The sequence below is a fragment of the Sitophilus oryzae genome, unplaced genomic scaffold (assembly GCF_002938485.1).
Source record: "Sitophilus oryzae breed Bouriz unplaced genomic scaffold, Soryzae_2.0 scaffold_1667_pilon_pilon, whole genome shotgun sequence".
Classification (NCBI taxonomy): Eukaryota; Metazoa; Arthropoda; class Insecta; order Coleoptera; family Curculionidae; genus Sitophilus; species Sitophilus oryzae.
Window position 1 is genome coordinate 613,814 of NW_022146355.1, and position 19,602 is coordinate 633,415.

General features: G+C 32.6%; 1 protein-coding gene across 1 annotated transcript; it reads left to right on the forward strand.

The window, feature by feature from the left end:
- The first annotated feature begins 240 nt into the window (after positions 1 to 240).
- Positions 241 to 18,672, forward strand: LOC115880945 (putative inorganic phosphate cotransporter). Its single transcript, XM_030898282.1, has 10 exons — positions 241 to 620; positions 2,581 to 2,640; positions 3,972 to 4,111; positions 4,167 to 4,305; positions 4,369 to 4,542; positions 10,823 to 11,043; positions 11,817 to 11,966; positions 14,445 to 14,577; positions 14,636 to 14,880; positions 18,412 to 18,672. Exons 1-10 carry the CDS (start codon positions 566 to 568, stop codon positions 18,592 to 18,594), a joined length of 1,500 nt encoding a protein of 499 aa, XP_030754142.1. The 5' UTR covers positions 241 to 565; the 3' UTR covers positions 18,595 to 18,672.
- Positions 18,673 to 19,602: the final 930 nt, after the last annotated feature.

A 19,602-nucleotide genomic window follows, 5' to 3' on the forward strand; every position in this document is an offset into this window, starting at 1 on the left:
CGAATAATTTTTTGTATTTGCCGTAGTTTATAACAGTAAAATTTTATATTTTTATTAAGTAGTTTAGTAGTAGTTTAAGTAGTTAGTTAAGTAGTTTAGTAGTTTATAACAGTAAAATTTTACATTGTTACAATACAGTACTCGTGTGTGATACAAACCTATAATTTTTTAATAATATGAATATTATTACACTCTAAATTTAATCACACTTGATTTTGAACATGCATCTTAAAATTTTTGTATAAAATAATAAAAATATATAATTGTGACTAGAACTTATTAAGTGTAATAGCTAACTGATACAATAGAAATTTTCCTAAACAACTCTAAACAAAAAACTTACAATCTCCTTCAAAAAGGCATGATATTATATTCAAAATATTATCTTTAAAATATATATCAGATGTTTACGTACTTTTTAATAATACAAGTACTATCGAGTTTTGTATTTTTCATTCAGTAACGAATCTCAGTTATTCACTGATGGTTAGCTACTCCAAATATGCTGTAAGAAACGTAAAAGTCAAGAATAATTGCTGGTTCTGTTGATACAACAATCTTCAAGATGGATCTAAACAACATAAGGGAGCAAAAGAATGACACTCAAAATATTGATAAAGGTATGTTTTTATGTTTATACAAGTTTTCTATTTCATTTTTTATACGTATAGTAACTCTTAATACAGTCAAAAAGGTACGAAATCATATAACATCTTTTAAACGTAATCAAAACGTCAATCACTTAAGAAATGAATTGGTTTAAACAAATTGGCTGTAAAAGTTTAAACATTAAACATTAACAATTAAAAATTAAAAAAAGTTTGTACATTAAACCATCTTTCAGCCTTAATTAATATGTCATTTGAAGATGGTGCTTTTCCAAATTGCCTTAAGTCGGCGATAATTATTCCTTTGCATAAAGGAGGTGATAAAGAGCAAGCTTCCAACTATCGTCCAATTGCACTCCTTCCCACGTTATCGAAGATCATGGAGAGACTGGTTAAAAAGAGGCTTGTATCATTTCTTCTAAAATACAAAATACTCACCCCCTTTCAGTTTGGGTTCTTGAGTAACAAATGTACAAATGACGCTATGTTTTCGCTGTTTAATAATGTATACTCCAGTCTGAACAACCGTCTCGTTACAGCAACAATTTTCTGTGATTTCTTTCTTTCGATTGTGTTAATCATAACATCCTACTAACAAATTGCAGTACTATGGTATCAGGGGAACGCCTCTTGAATGGTTTAAGTCCTACCTTAACAACAGAAACCAGCGTGTGAGGGTTGATAAGACTGTGTCTTCTTGCAAGCCAATAGAATGCGGAGTACCTCAGGGCTCAGTGCTAGGTCCTATTTTGTTTCTGTTGTTTATCAACGATATTGCTAGTCTGGACATCAGTGGTAAAATCTGTCTCTTCGCGGATGATACTTGTTTCACATGGAGCAGCCCGGACACCACGGCACTTCATAGAACCATTTCCAGTGACTTAATCAACATAAAAACATGGTGCGATTCTAATTATCTGTGTCTCAACGTCTCTAAAACTAAAGTCTTATCATATAAAAGTACGTTGCTACCTTTTCAACTTGATAATACCACCATTGACGTCGTTGATTCTGTGAAATTTTTAGGCCTTGTTGTGGACAACTATTTAAAATGGGATTTGCAATCGATGCTTTAGCTAAAAAATTAAGTTCTGCCTGTTTCGCACTTAGATCAGTTGCTAATGTGCTTAATTTGTCAACATCTAGGACAGTCTATTATGCCCTTTATGAGTCGCATCTCCGATACGCACTTCCATTCTGGGGTGCGTGTTGTGCGACTCAATTTGAGCGTATCTTCAAATTACAAAAGAGAGCTGTGCGATATTCACTGAGGCTAACCAGTTGTGCTCACTGCCGGGACTTGTTTAGAAGATATAAAATATTAACTCTTCCTTCCCTATTCATACTCGAATCCGTCTGCCTAGTTCGCAAGCACGTATCGAGTATTTCTCTAGAGCCAGTTCATGGCTATCCAATTAGGAACGCAGAGCATAACATGTATCTGCCAACCCCTCACTCTGAGTTAGTAAAGAGTTCCCAATTGTACAATGCAAAAAAAAATGCACTATCATCTGCCATCTGAAATTAATTCCATTTCATCCTTTCCTGCATTTCGCAGAGCCTTGAGATCATACTTACTGGAGAAAGCCTTTTACGCGGTTAACGATTTTTTTATTAATATCTAGGGTTCTAAATTTAACACACATTCACTAAATTTAAGAAATGATTTTGTTTTCTATCCATTTAAATTTAGTATTGACATTATATACAGTTGTTTATTTACATGTATGTTTATATTTTATTTATATTTAATTAAATAAATTTTTGACAATGTACAATTTCTATAATTGTATAAAGTATTGTTTTAGTTTTGTATGTTTGCTGTTAGTTTTATATGTTTTTCTATTGTTAAGTGAAGTTTTGTATGTTTTTTATATTCTTTTTTTTTAAGCTTTGTCAACAAAATTGTAAAATTTTTTTATGACAATAAAGCAATTTCTTTCTTTCTTAAAAGTTTGTGGTTTATTTATAGGAATAATGGAGCTTGGTGACACAAAATATCGAGAAAATGGCACTGAGATTGTTAATAAAGGTATGTTTGTTACTTATGTATGTATTAGGTAAGTTGAGGCGTTTGTTGTAATAAGACAATATCTTGAATGACGAATAATCACTGAAGCATTAGTTAATGTTAAAATATATTAATTAACTAATGCTAGAACATTCTCATTTTTTTTTCATATATTTGTAGTTGATATAATATTATACCTATTTGTATTTATTTTATAAACATTATCATTTATCTCATTATTTTAGGTAATTAATCCATATCAAATTGATATAATTATCTTATTTATATTTGAAATAATATTTAAAATTCATTATAAAAATTCCTTTTATGGTTTTACTTTAATTCAATATCAATATTTTTTTATATCTAACACATATTTAAATAACCCTCATATCCTTCAAAAAACAAAAACTTTAATGTATTGGTTAAGGAAAAAAATATAATTTTGTAATAAGTTGTAAATCATATTGAACCAATTTTTAGTACAAAACAACTGAGAAATGTGCTTTAAAGAGAGTTTTTTTTTTTAAATAAAACATTGAAAAACAAAAATTACTTTTAAATCGTATATAATTTTACATTAATATTTTGTTATGGTCTGTTTAACACAAGGATCCGTGAAAGTGACAGTTGTCTCTGTAATTTTACTTAATTTAGTCATTTCATTTGTCTCTGTCTTGTTGGAAAGACTATCATCATCATCAGCATCATTTTCAGCTTATTCAACCATTTCCAATTATGATGTAGCTTCCTTCACACATTTAGATACCCCCTAGTAGTTGAGCCCATTGTTGTTTATTGTTGGCAATACGGGCCCAAGTTATTCCTGCTAATTTTCTAATATCCCTAATGTCCTATCTCAGGTTCGGTCTTCTTCTAGGTCTCTTAATTCCTCGTGGATACAATGGTGTAATTTTATTGGTCCATCTATTTTTCGTTTTTTGTGCCAAGTGTCCTGTCTATTGCCATTTGAGGGATTTGACTCTGTGGATGACATGTATTACTGTATTACCTAAGTCTTTTGTCGTATCCACTCTATTCTTTTACAGTCTCTCTTGGTTATTCCCAGCATATTTCGTTCCATTGAGTGTTGTGCGACCTACAGTTTTCTTATGATGTTCCTTAAGTGCCCAGGTTTCGGATGCATAGATCATGACTGGTAGTACACATTGATCAAACGTTTTCTTCTATAGATAGTGTGGCATTCTAGATTTAGATATGATTGAGTTTCTTCCATAAGTACTCCATGCTAACTTAACTCTTCTGTTGAAAGGCTAGGAAAGACTATACTACAGTACAAATTAAAATAAATATTAACTATATTGTTTTTAATAGTACAAAACATATTTTAGGTCCAAAATTTGGAGCTAGACATGTCCAAACTTTCCTCATGTTCTTGCTCTTAGCTGTTGGCTACGCCATGAGAGTTAACTTGTCCGTTGGAATAGTTGCCATGACAGACAATACCAGTACACCTAATCCAGATATACCTGTAAGAAACAAGTCACAAGTTTATCTATAATTTTAATATAAAATACTTCTTCCAGACGTACCACTGGACAAACAAAAGCTTTATTTTGTCCACATTCTTTATGGGATACGTGACTCTACAAATTTTTGCCGGTGAATTGGGCAAGAAATATGGCCCTAAATGGTTTTTGGTAGGTGCCATGGTGATAAATTCACGTAAGATCACTGAATTATTGCTTTGAAACCATAAAATATCATAAATTAATATTGATATTACAGTTGGATGTATGCTGACACCTATAATGGCAGAACTATACGACTACTATGGTGTTATTGGATGCAGAGTAGTCCAAGGGATATTCCAAGGGTTTTTCTTTCCATCAGTTCATAATATATTAGGGAAATGGGCTCCAGAAGATGAAAGATCTACATTAGGAAACATTATATTTACAGGTAAAAATTATATCGTTTTTTTATTTTATATACTTCAATAATTGAAAGAATTATTCAAGTTTAACAAAAGGTTGAAGGCCATGATTGATAATTTTTTTTAATATTTGCCTAACCTTAAAAAAAATTCTATGTATTGTTATTGGTTATTGATTATAAAGACGTTATCAAGTGTACTCATTGTTTACGGTAAATGTACAGATTCATTCAATAGTACTTGAGAAAAGAATAAGTGTTTACTGATATAACCTACTCGTTTTTGTTTACATCGAATAAATATTGCAATATTGACACGTTTGGCAGGTTAAATAGTTCTTCTTTTCATAATGTCCTTGCTGCCAACTCTTTCTTAACAGAAATTCAATGACATCTTTTTATCTATATTTTTATTGCGAAATCTTATCTTCCCCTTTAGCAAGAAGTGGCTACCAATGTTCTTATGTAAACAGGGTTTTTCACCCAATATAATATAATAGATACATATTTTAATAATAATTTAAGTTAAGGTTATTCACAGATAATATACTTTCTTTTTAAAATACTTTCTATTTACTGGCATTTCTAGCTTAACAGGAGGTAGCTGCAAAATAGCTTATTTAAATAGAATCGCTCTATATTTTTTGATTATAGAGGTGCACATAAAACTCTAGATACTCTAGACTTGGGGCATTCTCCGTCGGTGATGCTACCATAGGAAAGAATATCGTAAATAACTGATATACAGGGTCGCTTTTATGTTTTATGTATGGAAACGGTCGATTATTTGGTAAAATATAGGAGGTACCGCAAAAAGTTAAATATAGAAGTTATAGAGTTTATAATAGTTTATAAATATCTATCATTAGCGGGTAATAAATTTAAGTATACAGGGTATACAGGTCAAAGATGGTTCGACAAAACAAAAATACTAAATGGAATCCCCCTAACAGTGACTCCAACTATGCAGATTCCGTTACAGCTTTCCTGGAAGAACGGACCTTAAACAGCCAACACGATATTGGAAATATGTAGCAATATTGTTGAAGCCATTAAAGAAGCGGAAGTACAACACTGCCAACAAATTAATAACAAACATCAAAAACTCACCTAAAATACAAAGAATATGATATCTTTGCGAAAAGAAATGTTAAAACAAAATAACAGAAACTCTGAAGACCTGAGACAATTGAACAAAACAATATCTAAAGAAATCAGAAAGGACCTTTTCTAAAGAAATCAGAAAGGAAAATTTAATACAGATAATATAAGGCGAAATATAGAAGAGAATAAAAGTATGAAGGTGTTGCGGGGAAAACTATCAAATGGAAAGAGAGAGATCTTTAAACTAAAAGACAACCAAGGGGTCGTAACAACAAATAGAGAAAGGCTGTTGAAAATAACAGAAAACTTTTACACTGAACTATACACAAGTAATCACCAACAAACATACAACAGTCAACAACGTCTGTGCAAAAAGATAGTTAACCAGGGATCAGAGGATATACCGGAAATAACTACAGAAGATATCAGAAAGTCTTTAAAAGAAATGAAAAATAAGAAAGCCCCGGGCGAGGACGGCATAGTGATTGAGGCTGTAAAACTCGGAGGAAGAACACTATTAAAATGGATTAAAGACTTATTTAATCTATGCCTTGAAAAAGGAATAATCCCGTCTCAATAGAACAACGCCATAACGATACTTCTCCATAAAAAGGGCGATATCACCGAGCTTGAAAATTATAGACCGATAAGCCTTCTTTGTCACTTGTATAAGCTGTTTACCAAAATCATTGCCAAACGTCTCTAACGTAAACTAGATTTCTATCAACCAAGAGAACAGGCAGGCTTTAGGAAAGGTTATGGAACAAACGATCATCTTCAAGTAATTAAAGTCCTGATAGAAAAATCTGTGGAATACACAGGCACCTAGCATTGGTGTTCGTTGATTTCCAGAAAGCATTTGACACAGTAGAATTAACATCAATAATAGCAGCATTGGAGCAGGGAAGAGTAGATTATAGGTATACAAGGCTTATAGAATACATATATAGTAATGCCACTACAACTGTAAAACTTCACGAAACAACAGATAAAATTGAGGTAGGCAGAGGAGTTCGACAAGGAGATACTATTTCGCCTAAACTGTTTACAGCTGTCCTTGAATACGCAATGAAATCACTCTTTTGGGAGAATAGGGGCATAAATATCGATTGTGAAGGGTTGACACATCTCAGATTCGCAGATGACATCCTCCTTGTCTCAGATAACATCGGAGATTCAAAGCAGATGCTCGAAGAATTAGTGCAGGCCTCATTAAAAGTCGGTCTCTGGATAAATGCGAGTAAAACGCAAATAATGACAAACTTAGTGCTGACACAGAACATCAGAATAGGTGACGCCGACATAAAAGAAACACATATATACAAATATCTCGGGCACGAAATACAAATCGGAAAGAACAACCAAACACACGAGCAACGATACAGCGCAGAATAGGTTTGGATTGGGCTGCTTTTGGCAAACTGCGGGAGACCTTTAAAAGTGATATACCCATATGCTTGAAGAGGAAAGTTTATGAACAATGCGTCTTGCCGGTAATTACATATCGAGCGGAAACTCTAACATTAACGAAAAAGTCAGCAGGAAATTTAAGAGTAGCCCAGAGAGCCATGGAGAGAGCCTTGCTTGGAATAACTAAAAGAGACAAAATTCCTAATAACACTATCAGACAAAAAACCAAAATTAAAGACATAGTGGAACGCGTAACTCAAATGAAATGGAGATGGACAGGTCATGTGGCGAGAACATCTAAAGACAGGTGGACTAGAAGATTGTTAGAATGGCGACCTCGAGCAGATAAACGTAGCAGAGGCAGACCACCGACACGCTGGACCGATGATGTTAAGAGGATTGCTGGAAATTGGATGATGACGGCCCAAAATCGAGAGACATGGAGAAATATGGAGGAGGCCTACGTTCAGCAGTGGACAACGATGGTTACATGATGATGATGATGATGATGATGATGATACAGGGTCGGTCATAAAGTCTTGGCACATCAAAGTTTCATTTTTTTAATGGAACCCCCTGTATATTATTGCATATTTTGGTTCTTCCTACAATTCTAAGAAAAAATCGAAATACACACAATGTACCTTATACCAACCTTTTCTTGTTGTTATTGACTTTTGAAAATATCACTTAAACAATTTGATTTAATTAATAATTTCGATATGTTCAGTTTCATTTAACAATGCCATGTTGCCGAAACTGTGATAATAATATTTGACATTAGTTCTGAAGTTAGCATTTATAAATTGTATAAAATGGGAGTATAGCAAGTCTGGAAATTACAAAATTTTTGTTGAACATTTCAATATTCTTCAATTCGTGTACATTGTGTATTACGATTATTGTTTAAAATTGAAGGAAAATTGAATGGAAAAAATATGGAATAATATACGGGGTGTTTCATTTAAAAAAAAAGTTTGATGTGACACAACTTTATGACCGGCCCTGTATACTTAAATTTACTAGTAGCTAATAGGAATTTAAAAACCCATTACAACAGTATCACAGTTTCGACAGAATGGCATCATTAAATCGAACCAAACACATCGAAATTAATTAAATCGTATTGTTTAAGTGATATTTTCAGAAGTTAATAACTCGGAAACGGTTCCTCTTAGTTACATTGTGTTTATTTCGATTTTTGCTTAGAATTGAAGGAAGAATTGAAATGCGTAATAATATACAGGGGGTTCTATTTAAAAAAATGAAACTTTGATGTGCCACGACTTTATGAACGACCCTGTATACTTAAATTTATTACTCGCTAATAGATATTTAAAAATCCTATAACTTTTGTATTTAACTTTTTGCGGTACCTCCTATATTTTACCTAATAATCGACCGTTTCCATACATACAAGGGACTCTGCATACAGGGTGGCGCCTCTCATACGCCGCGGAGGCTCCAAGGAGAACGACAGTTTGTATTGAAATGAAATTTCGTGAGTATATGTAGGTTAATTCAGAGCACTTTTTAAAAATATAAAGAGTTCTACAGGGGGCCCCCGAAAAAAGTTACATATCAAAATTGTGTTTTTTGTAATAGAACACCCTATATACTAATTGATTTTTGGATTCTGGGAGAAAAATAAAGGTGAGTTTTATAAGAGAAGTATATGACTAAAATGTAAAGTTTTTGACATATTTAACATTTTCTAGAAATAAAGAACAATTTTTAAATTACAATAAAAGCTACCTAAATTGTAATTTACCCGGTATAGCCTAATATGTAGTGAAATTAACTATTGTACTTTAAATCAAATTAATACTTGATCCCAAAAGTTATACAGGGTGTGATAAAATTAATATTGAATATTGGTCACCTTTAAAAGCATGTTACTCTCTTATTTTAAATGGAACACCCAGTATATTATTCCGATATTCAATAGAGAATTGATGTCTCTTCAAAATACTATTAAGGTTGCCTACCTCTCAAACAAAGATTTTCCTAGATATTTTCATTTACATGATTTGATCTGAGTAGATCTTTATTATTTGATAAAATCTTGGTGGCTGTGATATGTTTGACGTTACTTCAACATAGCTGCCTAATTAGTCCTGCCTAATTAACTTTAACAACTAGTTATCATTTTGTGTCAATTAAAACAAAAACATTTCTCAGAAATTTGCCGAAAATGCAACCTTATCCTACATCAGAGAGAATTGACATGATTTTATTAGTTGTTGAATGCAGTGTGCATTCACCAATTAATAGAATACTTAAATGTCTGGGTTTTTTATGGGGATATGTTATAGACGGTTTTTACAAAACTCGGCCAACTAGTGTCGATAACATGAGAGAAATTATTTTAGCTGCATTTCAAGGTAGAACTCCACATAAATGCCTTTTAAAATGAAAAGATCCTTTTGAAAAGGCAATCATTTTATGCAGTTAACAGGAAATGAAGCATTTTGAGCATTTGATTTCATCTAGCTAATTTTTGTCGCATAATCTAGGTTTATATCTAGTTCTAATTCTGTAATAATAAAATATGTTTTAAACGTGTATTGTTTTATTACCCTTGAGTATTTTACTCTACAATCTTTAATTTTTGTTAAATTAACAAAAGGTATATCACACAGCCACCTAGATTTTTTCAAATAATAAAGATTTACTGACGCAAAATCATAAAACTAAAAATATCCGGGAAAATCTTTGTCTGAGGGGTAGGCAACCTTAATAATATTTTGAAGATATATAAATTCCCCATTGAACACCGGAAAAATATACTGGGTGTTCCATTTAAAATAAAGGAGTAACTTGCTTTTAGAAGTGACTAATGTTCCATATTAATTTTGTCTCACCCTGTATAACTTTTCGGGTCAAATTTCAATTTGGTTTAACATACAATAGTTACTGTACTTAAATATTAGGCTATACAAGGTCAACTAAAATTTAGGTAGCTGTTATCGAAATTTAAAATTTACTCTTCATTTTGACAAGATGTGAAATATGTCAAAATCCTTAGATTTTAGGCATATGCTTCTTTAATAAAACTCACCTTTATTTTTTTCCTAGAATCCGAAAATCAATTAATATATAGGGTGTTCCATTAGAAAAAACACAACTTTGATGTGTAACTTTTTTTTGGGGACACCCTGTATAATTCTATATATTTTTATAAAATGCTTTCAGTTAACTTACATATGCTGTCAAAATTTCATTTCGATATAAACTACCGTTCTCCTTGGTGCTTCCGCGGCGTATGAGAGGCGCCACCCTGTATAAACACACGGGTTTAAAGTATACCAAAAATTTATTGCATAGTTATTCTAAAAGTGTTAGGAAGTATAATTTGTGAAAATTCTAAAGATAAAAATAAAAAAGTAAATATTTTGATATCTTCAGAAGGTCTAACTTGTATTATAATTTATTATTCCAGCAAAAAAATACTTTTTATACTGACTTGTTTCGTCGAACTGCTTGAATCCATTTTTGTTTTTGATCAAATCGGTGTGAGAAACTATAAAACTTTAAAATGTTGTTTCGGGTGAGTTGAATATCCGGAAATTATTGAATGTTATTGCACCCAACAACGCCCTAATTGTGCTCTCTTTTCCGCGTTAACATTTTTTCGGCAATTTTATTAACATTTGAAATTGTCACAATACAACACGACGCCTAGGTCGGATTCTTTTTCACTTAATTCACGCGATTTAGGAGCCGGTACGACATAGGGACTTTCCCCTTTTTGTTTTTGTTTTCGAAACTAAATTACTAGACGGAATTTTAGGTGTTGCATTTGGTACCATCTTCGCCATGCCAGTGACTGGTGTCATTTCAGCCTCCTGGGCAGGATGGCCGGCGGCATTTTACTTCTTCGGTGGTGTCGGATTGGGTTGGTGCGTGCTGTGGATTATATGGGGACGAAACAGTCCAGCCGATGACAAAACGATAACTCCAGAAGAGAAATATTATATTGAATCGTCGCTTAAAAATACAGGAGATAAAAAGGTAAATTTATATATTCTAACAAGATGTTTCTTAGGATGTATACACATAATTACGCACTTTTTGTTTAAATTCAGACCTTTTTTATATAGTCAAAAATAGCTCAAACGTGTTTACTTTTAAACGTTGATACAGCCTGTCAAAGAACTATTTCTATTGATGACATCCAAAAAATTAAAGAGAAAGGATTAATCTATACTATGCATTAAAAATTGGACACTATTGGAATTACATATATATTTTCTTGGCAGGTGCCGGCAGTCATTGGCAGTCTTACGGTAGTCGCCTATAATAATTACATGGCAGTCAAAGGCAGTCTTCTTCGCAGTCACTGGCATTCGCTTGGCAGTGAAATTATATTTTGGCACTACTTGTACATTTTTACCCAAGTGGGACACCCCGCGACTGGATCTTATCTAGGTTTACTTTCTTGTAATTTGTAAAATTTCCCAAAAATTTTTAAAAAAATTTCAAATTTACAAAAAAAAATTGCAAAAAAACTCTCATAATCGTGTTTCTGGGGTCGAAATATGCTATCTCTAAAGTTATTTAAGACTCACCCTGTATATGTTGTTGGTAGGTAAATGAAACATGACAAACCGATTTTTTGGCAACTTCAATTCTTCATATGTTTCGTTTCCAAATTCACAAAATAATGTTGAAATTAAAAAAATATATACATACATTTTGTTTCTATTAATATTAATATGCTTATATAAAATGAATCAAGACTTAACATCTATAATCTACTATATTTGAAAATATTTCATTTTTAGCCGCCTAAAACTCCATGGAAGGAAATCTTAACGTCAATGCCTGTATGGGCAATAGTTGTGGCAAATTTCGGACAAAATTGGGGATACTCGGCTCTTCTGACCGAAATATCAAATTATTTGAATAAAGTTTGTGGTCAGGATGTTTCAAGTGTAAGTATAATCATAAGAAAAAATTATTAAAAATAGACTCAAATACACACACCGGAAAAATCTAGGGATATCATTTTGTTAAAGTTAAAAATAAACGTTTTGAATAAACAACCACATATTTGTAGGCCGATTCTTTCTACTTCGATTGAAACGAAGTAGTCACACTAGTTATTTCTAAATTTGGGATATTTGCAGAAGTGTTTTTGCATATTTTGTCCAATATATAAAAAGCACCTAGCATCAATTGTTCGAATTTAACCTGTACTGGCTATGTTTTTATTATAACTGGCCAGAATTCATTCAAATAACTCTGTTTAGTATTAAACGACATTATGGAGCGTAGACATCTTAACAGAGACGAAATGCTAAGGGCCATGGATATGCTCGAAGCTTGAATGCGCCAAATCGACGTAGCTAGAGCATTAAATGCAACGCAAAGTGTAATATCGCGATTAAGTGCACGCTACCGTGAAAGTGGTGATGTTGCTGAAAGGCACACAGGGTGACATCGCATTACTACCCCTCAGCAAGATCATTTTTTACAATTAAATGCGCGACGCTGACCGACTCTTACAGCACCAGAGCTTAGTTTAATTCTCCAGGAAACACATAATATAACCGTTAGTCCTGACACTGTTCGCAATAGATTAAGAGAGGTCAACTTAAGAAGCAGACGCCCCTGGAGAGCTCAACCCTTAACGAGAGGAAATCGAGAGGTAGGATATTTGTGGGCTCAAGATCATGTTCAGTGGTCGAATGAACAATGGGCCAATGTTCTCTTCACGGATGAGTCACGCTTTGGAATTCATCAGGATTCGAGAAGGCTTAGGGTATGGAGAGAACCGGGAAATCTTATTCGGTTGGATCATGTTCAGGAAGTGCATCCTTATCAAGGTAGAACAGTTATGGTCTGGGGAGGAGTTCAGTTAGGCCGAGAAACCGATCTCGTTTTTCTTGAAAGGTTTCTAAACCGATCTCGTTTTTCTTGAAAGGTTTCTAACAGGAATCACATATCGTGATTTAATTCTTGAGCCTGTCGTGTTACCATATGCCAATGATTTTGGGAGAAACTTCATTCTCATGCATGACAATGCACGGCCTCATACAGCCAGAGTGGTAAGTGAGTTTATCAATGCTCATCAATTAAACATCTTACTCTGGCCGGCACAATCTCCTGACCTCAACCCTATCGAGCACGTATGGGACGCGGTCCAAAGAAGAATTTTGAGAATGGGTATGTCTCGTGAAACTCGTAGGGATCTGGTTCGGGCCGTGAATGCAGCGTGGCAGGCTGTACCTCAAGAAGAGATCGACAACCTGATCAGGAGTATGGAGAGACGATGTAGGGCTGTAATGAAAAGTAGAGGAGGCTATGCCCTTTATTAAGTAAAATTGGTTTTATCTTTTTTTTTAATTTACAGTTTAGAATAAAAAAAAATGTGTGTATTTTTTTGAGTTCAATAATATAATCAAGGTAAATTTGAAAAATTGGGTAAATTTCGCATTTTTATTTCCAATACGTCCTGTAAACTATTTGTTAATTTTAATTTTATTATATCAGAAATGCAAATAATAAAATTACTGACGATGGCTGGATAAAATTGTAATATCCCTAGACTTTTCCGGTGTGTGTATATACGTGTATACTCAATTATCAATACATGTACTATCAAGTACATAAATTATGTACTTCGAAGGTAGTGACATTCGTTGAGTAAATAACATAAATTGTGACATCTATTGATTATTTCAATTCGAGACATTGCTCGTAGCGATTTTTACCAAGAGAATTTTTTATGTAAAAAACACCCAGACACCAATGATCAGTTTTTTGTTTAAAATAGATCAGAAATTATTCAAAAAACACCAAAATAAAAATAAAATTTCTACACCGTGAATGTCCTAAATGGAAGATTTTACGATATAAATTTAAATGAACTTTTTTAACTTATTCTAATCTAGGAAATTTTGGCAACATATTCTGCGCCAAAATTTCCAGATTACATCCTGACCACCCCGTATAGACAGTCGAATTTATAAACGTTCTACATTGTTTTCAAAACCATATATAATATTAAAGCCTTTTACCGATTAATTGATTAAATTTTGATTAGATAGATAAGATTATTTATTAAGTAATAACACATTTTTTGCAAGTTTAATAGTGTAATCTTCTATGAATGGCAACTAAATGGAAACACTTAAAACTTAAAATATTTTAGATAAAAACACAGGAATAAGAACCAAAAATTTTATTTTTTTTGGTTAGGTAAATTTGTTATTATATGTACTTAAACACAGTGTCATATTTAAAATAAATATTATAAAAACAGATTTTTCAATAATCTAAAAGCCATGGTTTACTCTCAGACGACAATACTTAAAACACGAACAAAACAAAAGATTTATGATTATTGAATCGTTTATGTCAATGACACTTTGGTAAATGACTAATAATAAAACTGATAACATTTTTAGAGTTCTTGGTTATCAGCTGCACCATACCTAGCTCTCTTCATCCTAGGAATGACGTTTGGCCCTATAGCTGATTGGCTTATAGTCAAAAACTACCTCTCGGCAACTAACACGAGAAAACTGATGAACACAATAGGTATTTCAACTATTTAGTTTATTTGTTATAAATGATACAAATTATATTTTCTTTCTAGGGACTTTTGGGCCAGCTATTGCCCTTGCCGTCCTTGGTTATATACCAAAAGAAAATATCTTTTTGATTGAAACACTCTTAATTATTGCTGTTGGTATCAACGCAGCTGTTTGGTGTGGTTTCCAGGTGAATCACGTGGATTTATCACCGAAGTTTTCAGGAATTTTGATGGGACTGGGAAATGGATCATCGAATATATTCTCCATTGTATCCCCTAACATAGTGGGGGCTATTGTTACTCATGAAGTAAGAACTATACATATTATAGATAGTATACTGTACTAAAGCAATATTGCTTACTGTTTTAGACATAATTTTAGCTATGTTAGAATGATCAGTTCATAATACAAACTAATTTAAACAAAGCTTTGCTAGTACCATAAAATAGATATACCTCCGTTGACCGATATACAGGGTGAGCGTGTATTGGAAGTATCTAAAGAACTATATACAATATCTAGATCGGAGATTTTTTGAAAATTCTATGAATATTGATATTAAACACTCTATACCTAACATTAACCGTTTTTGAGGAAAAAAATACTTAAAATTTTTGGACAAAAAAAACTGCCTGTCAAAAATATGTGAATAGCCTAAACGTCAAATTTAGTTATTACCACAGCCACTGTGCCATAAAGAGAAGGCAATTGACATACTATTTAAAAAAAGAAATTGTTCGAATTTCGAATGCCATATAATAATGACAGCAGCTGTCATGGAATTAAGCGATTAAAAAATTATCATAAATCATTTTTTTCAAAAGGAAACCCACTTTTTTATTTCACTAGTGAAAAGGCTTTTTCAATTCGTTACTTTTTGATTATACATGTTTCTATACCTAAAATAAATTGTTTTTAAGTTATTTAAGATTTAGTTTTAAAGCGTATATTTCTTGCTTTAACCAGTAGCCTCCCAAGTAGCATCTATCTGACTTCGAACTAAATCTGACCTGAAGCGACGTCAGACTTTGTGCAAATTTAGGTCGGGTGCTGGTGATACGACTGGTGACGTCGCTTTCCTATTAAAAGTGACGTCGTTGGATCCGAGTCGGCAAATCCAACGATTTGTCGACGTACAAAATAACAACGTACCATTTTTATTAATTTCCCAACGTCGTTCCAACGTTGGCTTGCACGACGTACCTATACTTGAACTAGCCCGACGTCTACCCGTTGTCCGAATAGGATACGTCTCACTGATAATCCCTAAAGTAACGTCCAATTATATTTTGTTGTATTTTATGTTCATATTGTTAACCTAATTTACGTATCTCTATTTACGTCCGTAAATACAACCCATTAAGTAGCATTTGCGGCCTAATAAACATCATGAACATAACCTAATAAAAGTTTTTGTAAACAAACTTAATTTTTTGATTATGCCTAAAAAACACTAAAAGGCATTTAGACATTCATCTACATTTTACAGAAAGAGGTCGAGGCTTTTGCAAAATAATAATAGTAGTAGTGATGTCTTCCCTCCGCCCACGAATGCTTTTTATCCGGAAGAGATGCTGCATTACACTTGTGCATCTTAATTTCATTTTTTAGCTTAAGAAACCAGCAGACCCCATCCTCCTCCCACATGTGAGGTACTGGTTCCAATTCTTTTAAATTTTGTATATACTATCTTAAAAAAAGTGGCTGCCCATTGTTTTAAAGAGAAAACAAAAACTAAAATATAGTTGCACAAATCCACAAATCACTGATACGCAAAGTGAGGTTTTGGCGTACGTTGGAATTATATACGTCATAATACGATTACCGGTCGTCCGGTTTGATGACTTCGGTCGTGTGAGACGACTAATGTTGGAGATCCGGTCGGAATTGGTATATTGGTAGTTCATATTAAGTCGGACACAGAAATTCGCCATTCTTAACAGGTATCCGATTGTGAGCCATTTTAAAATCGTTTTTTGTTTTTAAAATTTATATTCACATTCCGATTTCTAGTAGAATAATATTGATAAGGTTGAGTTTGGGGGGAACCACAGTACAGTTTTATGATTAAACCAGCTAGAAAATAAATAAAATATTTTGTGAGTTACTTTTTAATAGATATTTTTATTTCATAAATCTACCTACTTTTAAAGGCGCTCGTTGTTTTCCGGAGTATTTTAATCAGATACATCAAAAAAGTGACTTCCGTTGACAAAACTGATGTCTGGATTAATGATTCAGAATTATTATAATATGAAATTAGATAGGCACTTATAGTTCTATTCGAGCAGTGATTATGAATCCATTTGTAATTAGGTAGTTTGGTTAGGTTTTTATGTATTTTTGGTAGCGAATATGAAACCAAACGTAACGTAAGTGCTTAGCGACGAATTTTAAGTGACTTTAAGTGATTTTAAAATCCAACGTAATATGACGTTGGTAATTGGTAGAATTACATTCCCTATTAGGTCAGATACCGACGTCGAGGCGACCCGAATCTGTATTCCCCATTTAGGTGCAAATAAGGGTCGTCAGGCGGTCGAGCCGACGTTGGTACCCGACGTCGGGTTTATTGAACGCGACGTATACCCAACGTTAGATAACGTCCAAATGCTACTTGGGCTATGACTTTAAACGTTAAGTGATGTAAAACAATAGATCTGGCCATGTCATATTGTGACACTTTGTCAAAAAGCAGTATGTTATCGATCATCATTTCCAAGCCAACTTTGCGCTGTTTTTTTCGATCATACGGCGTTAGCTATGGCTATGAAATGAAGATCGCTGTTATTTTATATGTAAAATGATATAGGGAATGTCACTGTTTTTTTTTCGATCATACGGTATCATCTATTAGATATCACTAAAGTGCGAAAATACGAGATATATTTTTATAAATAGGTACACTTTTCAAACTTTTAAGAAGACAGTATTTATCATATAGGAAATTCAAATAATTCGTTTTCTGATAGATGGAAATAAATTGTCTCACAGTTTGACACTTAATGTCAAAGGAAGCTAGATAAAACCAAGAAAAATGTACGTTTTCAAACTTAATCTTAAATAACTTAAAAACGATTTATTTTAGGTAATAGAAACATGTACACTCAAAAAGTAACGAATTCGAAAACTTTTTCACTAGTGAAATAAAAAAAGTGGGTTTCCATTTGAAAAAAATGATTTATGATACTTTTTACTCACTCAATTCCATGACAGCTACCGCCATTTTTATATGACATTTGAAAAATTTAATTTTTGAAATAGATAGCCACATATTTTCTCTTTATGTCACAATGGCTGTGGTAATCACTAAATTTGACTTTTAAGTTATACAAATTTTTTTGACATGAAGATTTTTTCGTCCAAAAATGTTAAATTTTTTTTTTCTCAAAAACGGGTAATGTTAGGTATAGAGTGTTTAACATCAATATTGATAGAATTTTACACAGAATTTAAGGATGTAATAAAAAATGTGGGCACCCATTTAAAATAAGAAAGTTGCTGTCAACTTCCGGTATTTCCGGAAGTGGTGACGCCATATTGAAAATATTTTTAATCGATAGATCTCGTTGCAAAACAATGATGTGTAAAAAATCTCCGATCTAGATCTTGTGGTTCTCTAGAAACTTCTAATGCACGCTCAGCCTGGGACACCCTGTATATTAATCCTATTAGCTTTAAATGCCTACATGTTTACTGATCTTGCAGTGTCTTGTTAATAGACTCTATAGTTTTCATATTTCCCATCTTTACTTGGCAGACCTGCTTGCAATTTTGTCGAAACATATTTAGCATTACATGAGTACGATTTAATAGTGACATTATATTAATATTTTAGACAGATCCAACGCAGTGGCGAACAGTTTTCTTAATAGCAGCCGCTATATACATCTTATCGGATATATTTTTCGTTATTTACGCAAAAGGAGAACGACAATGGTGGGATAGCTTAGGAGATGAAGAGGAGACTACCGAAAGTGATTCCCAATTTCAAGAGATCAAATTGGAGAGAGAATCTTGATTAGTATTTATATGTATTAAATAGTGTTTTTTTATAATAAGACTTTGTACTATATTAAATAATATATCTTCTTTTATACCGAGCATTTTATTTTCCATAATATGTGTAAAAATTACTTCAATTTTTTTTAGATATTGATACACTTGATAACAATAACATATCTAGATATTAACCTGTAGATAACTAGTGTCAATCATTCATTATAGAAGTTCATATAAATGAATAATCTTATATTATCAAACAAAGTTAAAAAAATATTTAAATCCCATAAGAAATCTATAATCTATAAAAGTTATTTTATTTTGAATATGGCGAAGGTGCCAGGATAAGAAGGTGCCAGTATATGGTGTTTCAATGCGGTGATTTCACCACAACGAAGTTTCATGTTAACAAACCATTAGAGATATTGTGTGGTGGTTAAGATGGTGAGTTATCGTTTTTATTTTTTGTTTGAAACGAAAGAGATAGACTAATAATGTATGGAAGCATTAATAAAGCAGGAAACACATCTCTGGTGGCCATGAAATGAGTGAAGGGGCTGCACTTTTGCAGCAGTGGTTCTGCGAAACACATGGATAAGTAGTTTGGTTTATAAAAGTATATCTTGTATTTTTTTGACAAAGCTCACCGATTTGAAATTAAAAATAAATGTATATATTACATGTCAGGACAAAGCATTTTCGATAAAGAATCTAGTGGGCTTGCCGTACTTTTTTAGGAAAAAATCTAGTCGGCCAGTTGTTACTTCTTTAGGGATGTTCCTATTATTTTTATTTGACATTACTTTACTGCAATATGTTATTATCTAGATGATTATTATTATCGTTATTATCACTAGATTCTTAATCTAAAAATGTTTTTTGTCCTGACATGTAATGCTTTATGATTTTATTTTTTAATTTCCAATCGGTGAGTTTTACCAAAAAAAACACAAGAGGTAAAAAAGGTTCTAAACAAACTAAACTATCCAAATTAAAGCATTTTGCATGTGTTTGATAAGATTTTCTT